This window comes from Triturus cristatus, chromosome 7 (assembly GCF_964204655.1).
Source record: "Triturus cristatus chromosome 7, aTriCri1.1, whole genome shotgun sequence".
In the NCBI taxonomy this organism is placed as follows: domain Eukaryota; kingdom Metazoa; phylum Chordata; class Amphibia; order Caudata; family Salamandridae; genus Triturus; species Triturus cristatus.
In genome coordinates, this window is record NC_140590.1 from 1,484,127,460 (window position 1) to 1,484,144,416 (window position 16,957).

Below are 16,957 nucleotides of genomic sequence, written 5' to 3' on the forward strand. Positions count from 1 at the left end.
TCTTCTCTTCTCTTCTCTTCTCTTCTCTTCTCTTCTCTTCTCTCCCACTCTCCTCTACTCTCCACCCAACCCCTTCCCTTCTTTTCCCTTTCCCTTTTCCCTTCCCTTCCCTTCCCTTCCCTTCCCTTCCCTTCTCTTCCTTCTCCTCCCCATCTCTCCTCTCCTCCCCCGCACCTCCCCTATTCTCCTCTTCCCTTCACATCTCCCTTATCACAGCAGTTCACTTTGATCATTTAGAGACTAAATGAATTCTTGCAAGCTTAGTGCTGATAAATAGCAATCAGTAGGTTTTCTTACCAGTTGCCCATGGATTGAAAAGCAGAGAGAAGTTCCCTATTTCAAAGGTGTTCCCTCCTACTTTCAATATCAGTGTGTAGCACCCAATGATGGCGTCTGAAGGAGTGTGGATGGTAACAGTCTTCTTATCTGTAGACCCACCAGGGAGTATGTTAGCACTCCAGGCTTCTTCGCGATCGGAGGTGGGGGCAGAGATCTTAATCTCTTGAGTTTGTAGAATTTTTTCTGAAAAATCAAAAAGTACACATTATTTCTCATCCCGACCTGCATTCTAAATATGTTCTCTAGACCATAGTGTGTCATTATATAGGCCTATCACTGTTCGAGAGCTTTCCACATTGATCACATTAACGCATAAGAACAGTACTCAATACATGGATTTATTGAAAAATCTAAAATTAAGTGTTGTTAGTGGTGTTAATACTGAGTTCAAAACACAGGGAAAAAATATGTGAAGTTGAAACGTTAAGGTGCCATCGGGATACAGAGCCAGGGTACAACACTGCAGATATCAGGTGTGTTGCACTTCCTTCACTCTCAAGAATATGAGGACTTTGGAAGACTCGCACAGTGGTTTTAAACATGTTTTATTGCGTTATTTCAATAACAAGCACTGCCACAGGAGCAACTTCAAGCATGTATTCATTCCACTTATAAACAAGCATTTGCAATGCAATAGGTCTCGCATTTATGCGAGTTTGAGCTATTGACATTGCAAATGACAATGCCTTTTATTTATGTTTTAAAAACAAAAATAAAAGGCATTGTCATTTGCAATGTCAATAGCTCAAACTCGCGTAAATGCGAGACCTATTGCATTGCAAATGCTTGTGACTATTGGGCTGACTATCGGGCTAGGCGCAGCTGGTAGACCTGCCAGCTCCAGTAGTCCTCCGCCACTGCTGTGGTGACTGACCTTAAGCTGTCATTGCGTGTCACCAGGCACGTCACTGCAGACGGCGCGGCAAAAGCCCACACAGACCTCGTCACACACGGCATGTCTTATTTCAAGGGCACCCACCGCTCCTCAACCCCTGATGACCTGACAGGGTACAGGTGCTGCTGGCAGCAGCAAAACGCCGACTTAAGGTCTTCCAGGGACTGCGAGCATATCAAGTTTAAGTCTCCCAAGCGTTCCATTGCAAATCAGAATTTCTCTTCGTTACTCTTTTCTCGTGTTCTGAAAGCATTCCATTCTCCCCAGTGTTGGCCCTCACCCCGCTTCTCCCTGCATGTTGTGGCAGGTCAACTAATGTTCAAGTCCTCTGACGTGCTTGTGCGTTCTGGAGGGCGCCCTCCTGGCCTGCATTATTTTGGTGCGTGTTGAGAGATGTAAAGCCGCAAAGCACTCGAGTTTTTCTTGGCCGCAGCTTACAGTTCTGAGTGGCTCGACCTCTGTCTCGCATAATATAAGCACACAATTACCAGGCACCGCTTGAGATAATGAGATGACGATTCCCAGATTTTGCGAGGGAGGGGAGGGATGACTGCGCTATACAAGCATTTGCAATGCAATAGGTCTCTCATTTATGCAAGTTTAAGCTATTGGTATTGTAAATGGCTTTGTGTTTCATTTATGTTTCAAAAACCAAAACATAAATAAAAGGCATTGTGATTTACAATGCCAATTGCTCAAACTAGGGTAATTGCGAGACCTTTTGCATTGCAAATGCTTGTTTCCGTTTCAAATTATGCCAGCAGTAGCATAATACACAAAGATATTTCTTTCGGATGTATGATGTAACAACGCGTACCATTACAACGCGGTATGTTACATCGTGGTTTTAACAACGCAAGTCGTTACATCGACTTGCGTTGGAGGGCGCTGGACATAGGAATAGTGTGAATTACTATTCCAACTCCAGTCTACGTACAGTAGGGAAGGTGTTGGAAAGTAATTCACACAATTCCTTATCCTACAGCGCCCTCCAGTGCAAGTCGGTGTAACGACTTGCGTTGTTAAAACCACGATGTAACCATACCGCGTTGTAATGGTTGCGTGGTAAAGGATGTTTCCCATTTCTTTCACGAAGGAAGGGTGCAGGACCAGGGACACCTAGTAACAGCCTGTGGTACTGCGCCCATTTCTTCGTGAAAGGAATTTCTTTGCGTATTATTATTATTTTTTTTAGGATTAGCGGTTATGATCAAATACGTTTAGATAATCCAGGGAAGAAAAGGAAACCGCAAACATAGGGAGCAGATGGATCGCTTGTGTGATCAGAGATCCCAACATGCAGACAACGGGAAATAATCGTAAAATAATGGAACTCCAGAGGTTAATTAGTGGAGAGAAAGACATGCTCCCTCAGTGGAGATGAATCCTAAATGAAGTATTGTGTAAATGTGAGCGATTGGCGTTGCAGATGCTAATTAGTTGTTTTCCATTTCAAAGTATGCCAGCAGTACGCAAAGAAATTTCTTTCACGAAGGAAAGGGTGCAGGACCAGGGACACCTAGGGACAGCCTGTGGTACTGCACCCTTTTCTTCGTGAAAATAATTTCTTTGTTTATGCTAATACTGGCATACTTTGAAATGAAATAAAAATTAGCATTTGCAATGTCAATAGCTGGTTTCCATTTCAAAGTATGCCAGCAGTACGCAATGACATTTCTTTGGCGAAGGAAAGGGTGCAGGACCAGGGACACCTAGGGACAGGCTGTGGTACTGCGCCCATTTCTTCGTGAAAGGAATTTCTTTGCGTATTATTATTTTTTTTTTTAGGATTAGCGGTTATGATCAAATACATTTAGATAATCCAGGGAAGAAAAGGAAACCGCAAACATAAGGAGCAGATGGATGGCTTGTGTGATCAGAGATCCCAACATGCAGACAACGGGAAATAATCGTAAAATAATGGAACTCCAGAGGTTAATTAGTGGAGAGAAAGACATGCTCCCTCGGTGGAGATGAATCCTAAATGAAGCATTGTGTAAATGTGAGCGATTGGCGTTGCAGATGCTAATTAGTTGTTATCCATTTCAAAGTATGCCAGCAGTACGCAAAGAAATTTCTTTCACGAAGGAAAGGGTGCAGGACCAGGGACACCTAGGGACAGCCTGTGGTACTGCACCCTTTTCTTCGTGAAAATAATTTCTTTGTTTATGCTAATACCTGCATACTTTGAAATGAAATAAAAATTAGCATTTGCAATGTCAATAGCTGGTTTCCATTTCAAAGTATGCCACCAGTACGCAAAGAAATGTCTTTCACGAAGGAAAGGGTGCAGGACCAGGGACACCTAGGGACAGCCTGTGGTACTGCACCCTTTTCTTCGTGAAAATAATTTCTTTGTTTATGCTAATACTGGCATACTTTGAAATGAAATAAAAATTTGCATTTGCAATGTAAATAGCTGGCTATTTTGAATAATACGAGAGGTTTTGCACTGTAAATCCTCTGAGCAGCCTCCTGTGTGGCTTCAGCAGTGAATATGTAATTGCGGCAGGAAGCAAAGAACAAACCTGCAGTTTGCCCAATATAAGTTAAAAGGTAGGACAAAGTGAAAGGAAACACGCATCCACGAGGTAAGAATCTAAGGCAGGCTCAATGGAAGTGAAGTATCTTCTGATACAAAGAAACAGTAGGCTGCAAAGACAAGCAGCCGGAACGAGGGAGAGTAGGCACCCCTCCCCCAACCAGATGGCACACTGCAGGCAATTAAGTGCGAGCAGAAGCGGAAGAAAACTGAAGTTAGGCGCCGCTGCCTCGGGACTACACGGAAGTGACAATAGGGCCAACAGCCAACAGAAATCAAGAAAACAACAGCAATGCTAAATTTAAACCAATCACGAGGGGCAGGAGAAATTACACGGAGGTGAAGCCAATATATAAATTACTTTAAGTCTCGCTGAGACAGCGCATGCAGCGCATGCGCTGCCACACGCGAGACCTAAAAAAGAGTTGTAGTATATATTTCAGTAAGTACACTTTACAGCATCAAAATGAGTACAGGCAGTCTTAGAGTTGTAAAATACATACTGAGGCTGTTGTATTTTCCTCTTCAGTTTACCAGTCACTCCAAGCAATTCTTGCATGTCCTGCTGCAATTTGCCATAATTATGAACCATTTTCATCCTACTTTCCTCGGCTATTAGCCACTCACGTGTGTGGCTTTTTCCATCGTGCAATTTAGGGACCCTGTGTCTGCAGTTACTGGTTGTATGATGCAACCACGCATGCCTAAAAAATGCAGTCTGAACCACGACTCAGCCTTTACCACGCATACTTTTACAATGAATTTCGTTGTAAAAGCATGATTACTAATGGAATATGCATGGTAAATTGCAGACCCCAGACCCCTGCCCTGTGGCCTAACACTTGGCAGTCCGGCTGAACTGTTCCCATGAGGCACAGGGTCAAGACTGATTTGCATAAGGCTGGGTTCAAACTGGAATGGCATGGTGAGCCAAAAAAACGATGGATTTAGGCCCAGATCTCTGTAATGGGGTGAATGTATGACATTGTTATGCATTCTGTCCATCAACTGTTGTTTTTGCAATTGTCACCCCGAGTGGGACGGGTATGCTCAGACGTGAGTCCCGTGCTCTCCATGCCACTGGAATTAAGCTATCCTGGATGAAGAGGGGTGAAACCCTGAAACCGGTCCTAGGATGCTTGTTTCCAGTCCAGGGAGGACCTGGCTTGGCAGTTCGGGCTGGACTGTTCCCATGAGGCACAGGGTCAAGACTGATTTGCATATGGCTGGGATCAAACTGGAATGGCATGGTGAGCAAAAAAACGATGGATTTAGGCCCAGATCTCTGCACTGGGGTGAATGTATGACATTGTTCTGCATTCTGTCCATCAACTGTTGTTTTTGCAACTAACACTTGATACCCCAGCCCTATAATCCACTCCGCCCCAGCCCTTAAAACTACATTGACACCTTACCCTGAGTCCTAACACTAAGCCCCAAAAACTACTCTGACCCCCCTGCCCTGAGCCCTAAAACCCTGCACCCTGCAAAAGAATTTCCCTGACCCCCACGCCCTGAGCCATAAAATCCTGCTCCCTGCCAAAGAATGACCCCAACCTAACTAAATGCCCTGAGGCCTAAAACTTCCCCCACCCAAGAAAACTGCCCCTCCCCCTCCCCTAAGTCCTAAATCCTAGCCCCACCTTTAAAACTACCCCCACTCTGAGCCCTGAAACTCTGCTCCTGCCAAAAACTACTCTGACCCTCCACCCTGAACCCTAAAATCGACCCCGTCCTGCCCTTCAAACTACTGTGAACCCCCTAAAGCCTAAAACCTTGCCCCTGCCAAAAAAACAACCCTGACCCCAGCCCCCCGAGCCTTAAAACTGACCCCACCTCTAAAACCTACCCCCCAAACCTGGTTCCTTTTCCTCTCTCTGTCCAACTAGACTGCTGTCTGCCTTAACCACGCATATGCCTGGTTAAGGCAGTTGTGTTGTTTAGGCAAGCACTGTTCCTCTTGTGTGGAAATGGCACATGTGGCTCAGTCTGTGTAGTGAAGGCCTTTTCCCCCAGTCACTGTATTATTTTTCTGTTTTTCTAACAATAATGTTAATGCCACAAATCTCTAATGATTGTTACTATTTGTGGGTTTTGGATGCAATCCTAATATGTAATGTGTCAAGGAGCAAGCCACCCTCACTGTCAGCACCCTTGTCAAGGAAATCATCACTTATCTCCAGTAGTTGCTGAACATCTGACTAACCAAACCATGGGGAGGAAATCCGCCTGATCCTGTCTGCAGTATGGGCTAGCAGCGTCCCGTCCTTGAGGGCGGAGGGGCCATGGACCCACACCCTTTGGACCTAAAGAGTGTCTGTGAGGCTGAACAAATGTCAGATTGACAGACCATCTTTATTTTCAGGTAAGGCAGCCAGGAGCAAAACATGCACTGAATGTACAGGCTACTGGCTGCCTGCCCTGAACATTGCTGTGCTGAGGATGTCACAGCTCCAGTGAACATGACCTTCTCAGTTCTGCAAAGGTCCTGAAGGCCCTCCCCCTCATGATGAGGGAGAGCGTCAGTGATAGCCTTGTACATGGGTGCTTCAATTTTAAGCACTGAAGTACCCAGGGTCGAGTGTCTATCACTGACACCTTGTTACAGAGTGGGTGGGGTCAGTCATCAGTCTTTCTGACCCTGTCCTACTCATTGGCTGACCTAAGTTCAGCCAATGAGGGGAGGCAGCAGTCCCAACCCTGCTGTCACCTCCGAGGCTTCCCTCCCTGAGCTATGCAGCAGATAACTGTTGTCTTTTATTGACTGGTGGGTGTGTGTATGTATGAATGTATGTATATTTGTGTGTGGCTGTTGTGAATGGGTGTGTGTGAACATGTCTGCAAGTGAATGCATTAGTGTGAATGTGCATGTGTGTATGCACCCTCTGCCCTCCTCTCCCTTGTACTTACTGTCCACCACTAGTGTGGGAGGTCTAAAAATCATGTTGAAACTACCTAATGTGATGTTTTTGGGTTAAGATATGTTGTATCTTGATTTGGTTGAGGGGAACCGTGCTTTTCTAGACACCCTCTTCCGACCTATCAGTATTCTAGTCCAATCAGTTTATTTCAATTGTGTGTCTTGGTCCCATTGTGTTATCGGTGATAGCTAGTTGTCAAGGGAGCAGTTGTCATGGGATAGAAGGTTCTGGAATGGTGGGGTTTTGGAAGAGATCTGGACTAGAGGACAATGTTACTGCTTGCTCTCCAATAAAACTGGAACATTTACTAAGGACAACATTGCAAGGTTGTCCTAAGAGTATCAAAAGAAATGGTCACCTAAGGTTGTGGAAGTCAACCTAGAGGAATTACTGTAAACGTATAAGGAGTATTACAACAGAAAGCATGGTGTGAAACAGGTTGTCCTGAGATGTGGTGACTGGGCATGTGTGAAGTTAGACAAGGAAGCTAAAAAGGGGGAGATGTGTGATATCTGGAGGTCTGGACTGAAGCAAGGTATTACTGTTTGCTATCTAATAAACCTGGAACTTAACATAATCACCCCACAACAAAATCTTTACATTTTGTAGGAAGGGGTATCGCTTTATCAGACTGAGTGGTGGTAGATCTTATCACAGCCTTCACAAAATCATCAAAAGGCTTTCTTGTTACCTCAGCAGATTCCACAGGATCAACATTGCTCTACTTTTGTAAGACGTAAGTTCTGCGTTACTGTGTATAACTGTTCAGCTAAGTTGAGTGACTGAAGAATTTAGTACTTCAGCAAATTATCAAGATGTAATAAGATCATATATTGGGATAAAGTGAATGGAGAGTGTGTCGATTCACAAGGAACCAGCTCGTGGCTGTGGGAGGAGGAAATTGAGATGGAGCCCCAAGATAATTGTGTGGCAGTCCATCTCCAACCAATTAATGTAAACAACGATGAATCCAAACATACGTCTTGTGAAAGTAGGGTAGATGGGAATTCTTGCAATTTTGATCCTGTGGAACTTGCTGAGGTAATAAGGAAGTATGTTGATGATTTGCAAAGGCTGTAATGAGATCTAACACCACTCAGTCTGGAAGACAAACTACTCTTCCTGCAAAATTCAAAGACTTTGATGTGGCGTGATGATTGTGTCTTCTATCTATGGTGTTTCAAATGCAATGTGCTATATATCAATACTGGGATAATATTCATTATCCTTTGCTATTTATGTTCTAGGTGCTATAGGAACATACTATTTTGTATATTTGATTAAATATGAAATTCATGTATTATTACATGTTAATATATTTGTTGTTTATAATTTGATGTCTTTTAATCTTTTGATGTGATGAAAAGTGGTAGATGTGTGTTGTCTGTGATAGCTGGTTGTCAAGGCAGTAGTTATAATGTGATAGGAGGTTCTGGAATGGGGGTTTTGGAAGAGATCTGGACTGGGGGAAGATGTTACTGCCTACAAGTTCAATATAAATCTTTATTCTGCAAAAACAAAATCACAATAAAAGAATACAGATCAAAGACAATAGCATCAAATTCATGGATGATAAAAACAAACATTATGGTTACTCATAAAAACTGTGAAAATTTAAACAGTTAATCAGGTCTTGTCCTAGACACCCAGAAAGGTCGTAAAAAAGACAAAACAGTCAAAATCACATACTCATTGGGAAGCATCTGAAGGTACATCAGGGCAGGCCTAACTTGTTTCAATTTCAAAGATTTCATCAAGGGAATTAAAAATCGTTTCCTCGGCCAAGTGAAATAAAAGCAAAACATGAAAAAATGCAGCATATCCTGAGGAGACACATTGTCCCAGCCCCAGGGTGTCCTTGCCTCACGCCGTACCCATCCACATGGGGTTGGCAAGAGGTGGTGCAATTGATTGAACCTAAACCTGGTGAGGAGATGTGGAAGTTGCCTGTATGCAGCAAAGACTTTAACTGGGAATGCTGTGATTGCCATCGATGTGTTGCTGTTTTTTTCTACGTTGGTTTGAACTCTTCAGGGGAATCACGTTGCTCAGTGGTAACTCCTCCGCACCACACAGCTGTTATTCGCTGGATCTGTTGGGATTATTTTCTTTTATTCAGCTTTTGGGCAATCAGTTCCAGGATAAAGAGGAAGAAGCCGTTGGCGTATGAAGGTGTGAACAAATGGCATAAGACCAGAGTGAGATGTGAGCATACGTAAGCCTATCATGCGAGCCCCAGAGCAAACTGTATGCTAGCGCCTAATGCTTTTGGTTGTGCGCGCTGCCTAGTTACAAATGACCATACTGCTAAAACGTTGATGGACACAAATCACACATTGTTGTGTTGTTTTACGTGTGGCCATCTGGGACAAGGGGCACATGCAAGCAATGCAACATTGTGGCATAAATTGTCCCAGCATTTTAGGATTGGGCTGCAGAGTCATTCACATTGGTGACACACATACCTGGGACAAAAGAGTGTTAGCTTGCTTTCTTAGGATATGATGACACACCCACCTAGAGAGCTATTAAGTCTGCCTGTTGTATGTGAAGACTCTAGGGCAGCAGACACACTATTCTAATAGTGCCTTGTTGGATCCCTAATATTAGTCCTGTGGTAGGTTGTTCACAGCGGTGACACGCACACCTGGGAGAACAGCTTGCCAGCCTGCTTCTTTAGGATACAGTGACACGCACAATAAAGAATTGTTGTGTTTGCCTGATGTATGTGAAGACTACATGGTGACAGGCACACCATTATATTAGTGCCTTGTTGGATATTGTTTTTGGCACATACTCAGTTACAGTACACTTGGTTCTTGTAAGTGGTTATTCACAGAGGAGACAGCATTAAGCCACACCTACTGAAATTACTTTACTTATCTTGCAATTAAAGGTGTCCTGGACACTTGAAAGTGGGACTAAGGGGCTTCCTGGTGGAATGTACACATCTTCTCTGCTGAGCAACGCATCCTCGATCAGAACCGACGCATCGACAAAGCTGTGTAGATTGGACCTGTCACAAAGACCCGCATTGCCTCCGCAGCAGTCAGAACTGATGCATTGCCCAGACAGCAAGACGCCTCCACAGCCTGGGTCCACGTATCTCCTGTTGATGGAAACATCGACGATAACGCTGAACTCTGCATAATAGCCTTGCAGCTCCTTGCAATCGATGTCCCGTCTACGGGATCCTCGATGATGACGCAACAGAACTTTGCATCACAGCCTCACCACATATCAGAACCAAAGCATCACTTCAGCTGCGTGGCGCATCTTCAACACAGATCCATGCAGCACTCCACAAACAGGATTTAAGGTACTCTGTTCACTGGGCCAAACTGGGTCCCTTTACCCAGGCTGTGCTCTATCATGGTCGTCCAGAATTTGTGACTCTATCCCGGTCTGGCAAAACCAGATATGCCCAGTTGGCGCGTTATGCTTTTTGGCACTATTTTCACAAAAAACTCTAAAATTCAATATCTCCAATTCTACTAAGTGGATTTTGGTTGTTTTGGGCTTGTTTCATTTATTAAAAACTACTATATTGTTCTAAATCTGTTGTGGGTTCCTTTTGTGGTGTGCTTTCACAGTTTTACTGTTTGAAGTGTTGCACAATAGTTTACGCATTGCCCCACTGCTCTTTGCCAAGTTACCTAGGGTTTGAGCACAAGTTAATTTGAGGTTTGCTTGTGCCTTACCTGGCAAGGATTATGGTTGCTGCTTGACCAGAGCTTAACACCCAGGCAACCAATGACCAAATTTCTTACACTGATGCTCCGCAGTGAGGATTTGGCTTGTCTTTGTGCAGTACCATATACTAATTTTGTGTTACACTACCATCCCACATAAATAATTTAGAACCAATTCATTTAGTCAATTCTCCTTGATTGGCTCCTTTTAGATTGTCCAAATCCACCCTCATTACTACTACTGGACTGTCTGAGACCATGCCTTCAGCAGTGGACTTTGATTTGGAAGACCTGGAAAACTATACAGAGGTTGCACTTAAACAGTTCTACCATGTAAGGGAACTAGAAATGAACAAGGGCACCAAAACGTTGGAGCTTCAGAAAGCTCTGAGTGCCTGGATAGAGGTCAACCAGTTGATGGTTGTCACAGAGGAGAAAGAGGATGAGGATGATGTGGAGGATCAGTTTCAAGACCAGGACAACAGCCCTGGAATGCAATCTTCAGGAGAGGGGAAGGACTCATCCCCTGAATTGTACCCCCCAGCCAAAGCAGGAAGTAGTGTATCATTGCATGGCCTGTCCCCAGGGGAAATGTCAGACAGGAAGCCAGAGCAGACAGGAAGCCAGAGAGGGGGTTTCAACAGCAAGTGACCAAATTAAAAATTAAGGGGGAAGAAACCTGAGGCGGAGAGAGCCTTGCAGGAGAAAAAGTTGTTACTGGCTCATGCCTTGAGTCACATCAAGGTCAGGCAGGCAGAGTGCAGCTGGGATGGTGGCAGCATATCTGCAGTGTCTGAAGGAGACAAAAAGGTCAGCATCCCAAAGTATCAGGCGCCCAAGTATGGGGTGGGGGGATGTCGACAAATGTTTTTCTGCCTATGAGGTAGCCCTGAGGGTTCACAAGATCCCAGAAGAGCACAGGGGGTTATTTGTTGAAACACCTACCTATCGTGGGGAAGGAAACACTTCTTACTTTAGAGGTTGGTACGCTCCCATAAAGGCCATATTGATTGCTAAATTGGGCCTGGCCCTTGAAAAGTACCACCAAAGTTTCAGGGACAGTCAGAAGCTGTCCAACCAATCCTGGGTAGATTTTGTGGATGACGCCAACAAGTCGCTGAATGGTTGGGTGTGGGATAGAAATGATAATTATTATAATATGCTGCACAACCTGATCATGAGAGAGCACATGCTCAGTATTTGTTCTCCAGAGCTCTGCCAGCGCCTAATTGACAGCAAGCTGATTTACCCCAGGAAGCTTGCTGAGGAGGCAAACAACTTTTAGCGCTAGCAACAGAGCACCGTAAAAGGTATCTGGGGGATTCTCATGGGGTGGTCAGGGATCCCACCAGAAAAAAGCTGAGGGAGAAAATCTTAAAAATAAGGACTTCTCTAATGGCCCTCAAAATAATTCCTAACGGAGTAGTGGCCCTGGGCCTAAGAAGAAGGGGTCTTTTGACAAACAGACAGGGAGGTTTGTTCCCCAATGCACCGAGTGCTATAAGTATGGGCACTCCAAGAAAGGCTCCAAATGTCCCAAGAGCTCCCACTGGTGGTCAAACACCTGGTTTGGCGAGTGTAGCACTCTGAGTGGCGGTAGTCCCAGTTAGCTTTGGGAAGCAGACAGAAGTGACCCTAGTTTCCCTAGAGGATAAGGCGATGGTGCCGACAGCACACATGCCTGTCAATACTTTTAAGTACAGGAAGGGGGGTCACCATCAATGGGTTGAGGCTCTGAGAGACACATGAGCCAACAAGACTAATGTAAAATGTCAGCTGGTGTCCTCAGAGGAGCTGCGCCCTAACACGTTCCACCAAGTCATGGTCTCTGACAATCATCAAAGCCATTTACTGGTGGCACTGGTTCCTTAGAGTTGAGGGGGTTTAAGGTTTTCGAAAAGTATTTGTGAGCCCTGACATGCCTGTAGAATGTCTGTTGGTCAATGATCTGGCGCACACTATATGGAGGGAGGTAGATCTCAGGTCACACTTGGAGATGTCAGGATTGCCTGAATAAGTCTATGATTACAAGGACTATGACTGCCCTGGATAGAATTCAAGCGTATCTGGAGCCTGGAACAATGGCCCAGAAAAGCTGCCAAGCCACCAGATCAAACAGAGGGCACTGTTACTTTATCATGAAAGAATCTTAGTGCACTTACAAATAAAGCAGGAACTGGGTGCTTTTTAGTTTTATGCTGCTGCACTACCAGCCTTAAAGAGACAGAGCCTTACTTGTGACTGACGTTTGCCCTTCCCCACCATCCTCTAATAAGGGCCAGATTATAATGTCATTTACTTTTTCCAGACCTACCCTCCTTCTGCATGCGCCACAGGTGTGACTCACCCGAATGTAGACATACTCGGCTTTCAGAGGCTGCCTCCAGATCTCTCATGCTCCCACTTGGCTTCAGAGAGCAAACCTAATTCCTTTCGTGTTAACATGTGTTTAGGAAGTGTTTCCAATCCCAGGGCGACAAAGGGTCATAATTCAGCCAGGCCCTGAATAAAAGCATCAAACCGAGGGCAAGGTACCATTCAGGACAAGAGGTTCTCTTCTTAAGCTATTCTTCGCATTGAGTTGTCCAAAATAGAAAACAGCAACCTTGTCTTGGAACCCCAAAAAGGAGGACAGATTTGCAAGTACTGAGCTACCTTATATGTTTTAGCTTTTTCTTTCCTCATCTGCATTTGTTTAGACCATGCTCCTCTTGGCCTGTATGCATCCTCTTCTATTGTTTACTTTTCTGGGGCACACAAATGGCAGCTTCAGCAAGTCATAAACCTTTTAAATTAGACACTCTATCACTCTGTCCACTCACGGAACCCAGCAGAATTTGGTGGAGTTTTTAGGTAACTCTGCGGAATTCAGCGGAGTGAAAATCCGTGAGCTCTGCCCAGGTCTACTGGCAGCCCCCTAAAACACAGACTGAAGTGAGAGCCTTCCTGGGCCTCACAGGATACCATATGAGTTTTTTTAAGGGATATGGCACTATTGTTGCCCCCCTTAACAGAGCTGACTTCAAAGAAGCAGCCAAGACAAGTGATCTGGACAGAGTCCTGACAGAAAGCCTTTGTAACCTCAAGGAGGCCATGTGTACAGCAGTTAGACTCAAGGCTCCTGACTTCTCTAAGGAGTTCCAATTGCAGACAGATGCTTCAGTAGACAAAAACACGTTTGAAGGGTAACAACCCCCATTTTTGTGGGTATGTCAACAACAGGGCTTTTTTAAGACATTCAAGAAATTTGTGACAAAAGAGATTACATAAAATACCTGTGCCACACTTTATATTCCGTCATCATGAATGATTCTGTCGACAACGTATTGATCCACTATCAATGTGGGATCATGCATAGCTGCTGCTGCATGGATTGAACCCATTACAAAAGACCCGCACTGCCTTTGCAGTCCTCGGAACTGACGCATCGCCCTGATGGTGTGGCACCTCCACAGCCTGTGTCCTTTCATCTCTCTGTGTTAGCAGCCTAGACAATGATGCCAGACTCCGCATCGTAGCCTTGCAGCACCTCAAAACCAACGGATCACCCACTGAGCCATACATCCCTCCACATCCCTAGACTTCACATCACAATCCCTGTCAACAGGATACTCGACGACGATGCAACAGGACCTTGCATCTCAACCTTGCGGCATCTTGGAACTAATGCATTGCTTCAGATGCTTGAAGATCTTCAACGCTGATCCACACAGCACTCTACAACCGGGATTTAAGTGTTATGCAGGCCTAACAGGGTCCATGTAGCCATTGCGGTCGGCTAGAACTTGTGACTTTGAACCGGCGTGGCGTGACCGGATACCCCCAGTTGGTGCTTTGTGCCTTTTGGCACTATTTTCACTAAAAACTCTAAAATGTAATACCTTCTGTTCTACTAATTGGATTTTGGTCATCTTGGTCTTGTTTTATTTAATAAAAATGACTCTTTTTTCTAAACCCTGTTGTGGGCTCCTTTTGTGGTGTGTTGTCCCTGTTTGAAATGTTGCACAAATACTTTCGCATTGCCTCAAAGTTAAGCCTGACTGCTTTGTGTTAAGCTACCAAGGGGTTGAGTCCAGGTTAATTTTGGGTGAGCACATGTTAATTTGAGGTTTTCTTGTGCCTTACCCTGACAAGGATTGTGGTTGCTGCTTGACAGGGGCTTACACCCTAGTCAACCAACAACCCAATTTCTTACAGTACATGTCAACTTTTGAGTGTGTGTGTCATTGAGATTACCCATCTGCAAGGAGAGTGTGGAGGTACAATTACCAGTATCTCAGGTTCTTTCATGGAGATGCATGGAGATTCATGGAGATTGGCTGAGAAGGGGTTGTATGAGTTAAAAAGAGATGCGAATGGCACTGCCTGTCTATGAGGGAGTTTATTTTTGTGACCTAGTTGCCTTTTTGGACAGTTTCCATAAATTGTAGACACACTGCTTGTTGACTGTTCATCATCTACCAATATTTTCCATTTAGCAATGGGCTCATCTAGTGATGGGAACCATCCCGCTCACCAATATGAGCGTTGATAAGCCATTTATGTAGCTCTGCATAAGTATTCCTTTTGAGCATACTGCTATATCAGGAAACATGATGCACAGCAGCCACCTTTTACCCACATCCTCTGGCTTACTAGTGCTTGCAATGGAAAATTACCCTGTACCACGTTATTGCCTGATGCTACCAGAGAGGGTTCCGTGGTATGCCTGATCTCCATGATTGTCTCTAACAGGCCCTTCACAGTGAGGAAGTGAATATGTCTTGCAATGAAAAGTGGAAAGCAGTGAAAGCTCTGAAGAACTCTAAACATTGTGCCTTATTCACAAACAAAATTTAATTAATAGTGCTGTAGCATTGTTATTTTGTTCTGCACCTAAAATAAATATTTAATTTCACTTGACCTTAATATTTAACATTCAAATATTTTTATTATTAATTTATGAGTTAAATAAACTTGTTTAATTTTCCCTATACTTAACCATAAGATACTCTGCAGTAGGGGTGGCGATCTTTGCGTTGTAAAGTACAGGAGGAAACAAAAAACCTTTATTTGAAAAAACGTTATTTGTTGGAAATGTAATGAATTAATTCAAAAGTATCTTTATGAAGTTGAAATTAAAATATAAATGCTCACCTAAAGAAACATATACTTCTATGGAGAGAAGTGGAATAGGTTTTCTTGAACTACAATTAATCTCTGGAACTCACTGAAGGGGCAGAACTTGGCGCAGTGCAGGCTGCTGGTTCCTGCGTTGGTCACCGGGCTGCTCCCTCCCTCCCGCCGCCGCAGCTTCTTTCATCGCGGCCGCAGTGAGGAGGATAGGGACCACAACCCCCAGGCTCCCTTGCGGCCGGAAAGCCGCCAACGACGTCTGCGCGCACGGAGGCGCATTTAAACTCCGCATTTCCCCGGCAGAGCGGGTGCTCTTTGGAACTCACTGAAGGGGCAGAACTTGGCGCAGTGCAGGCTGCTGGTTCCTGCGTTGGTCACCGGGCTGCTCCCTCCCTCCCGCCGCCGCAGCTTCTTTCATCGCGGCCGCAGTGAGGAGGATAGGGACCACAACCCCCAGGCTCCCTTGCGGCCGGAAAGCCGGCAACGACGTCTGCGCGCACTGAGGTGCATTTAAACTCCGCATTTCCCCGGCAGAGCGGGTGCTCTTTGGAACTCACTGAAGGGGCAGAACTTGGCGCAGTGCAGGTTGCTGGTTCCTGCGTTGGTCACCGGGCTGCTCCCTCCCTCCCGCCGCCGCATCTTCTTTCATCGCGGCCGCAGTGAGGAGGATAGGGACCACAACCCCCAGGCTCCCTTGCGGCCGGAAAGCCGCCAACGACGTCTGCGCGCACTGAGGCGCATTTAAACTCCGCATTTCCCCAGCAGAGCGGGTGCTCTTTGGAACTCACTGAAGGGGCAGAACTTGGCGCAGTGCAGGCTGCTGGTTCCTGCGTTGGTCACCGGGCTGCTCCCTCCCTCCCGCCGCCGCAGCTTCTTTCATCGCGGCCGCAGTGAGGAGGATAGGGACCACAACCCCCAGGCTCCCTTGCGGCCGGAAAGCCGCCAACGACGTCTGCGCGCACTGAGGCGCATTTAAACTCCGCACTTCCCCCGCGTCGCGGGACCGCGCGCGGGCAGTGCCGGGCTAAGCCCGGGCAAAGGGCGGGCCGTCTGTGGCCAAAGGAGGCCGGGCTAGGCCATATCCCTTACTTTTAACCTTTCAATTTGACCAAGGTGATGTCCTCACCAGGTCCGCTTGAAACTCCATCAAGGGAGGGGTGTAGCAATACAGGGCCACTGGATAACTATTTTAAATCTGCTAAATGGGACGCAGACAAAGAAAATTCCCTGGAGAGACGAAGGGTGGTGCGGCGACGCTCCATTGAATCTATGAGGAGCAGACCCTTGACGGAGATTATCCCGCATCCTCTGTCTCAGGAGGAAGGTACGCCCCCCAACAGTTTAAATCCTCCGACCTTCGAGGACTTCCCCCTTCTACTTCGGGAAATTCCAAGTTCCCCCGGGATGATCCCTGGTAAGATCACAACCACAACTCCTCCCAAGATATGTACCA

At 45.6% G+C, this 16,957-nt stretch overlaps 1 protein-coding gene across 1 annotated transcript in view; it reads right to left on the reverse strand.

Annotated features, from left to right (window-relative positions):
• LOC146812225 (protein-glutamine gamma-glutamyltransferase E-like) overlaps positions 1 to 16,957 on the reverse strand; it is a 261,472-nt gene that overhangs the window by 191,332 nt on the left and 53,183 nt on the right. The window contains exon 3 of the mRNA XM_085619255.1: positions 298 to 522. Coding sequence (XP_085475381.1) covers positions 298 to 522 — 225 coding nt within the window. The remainder of the gene's footprint in view (positions 1 to 297; positions 523 to 16,957) is intronic.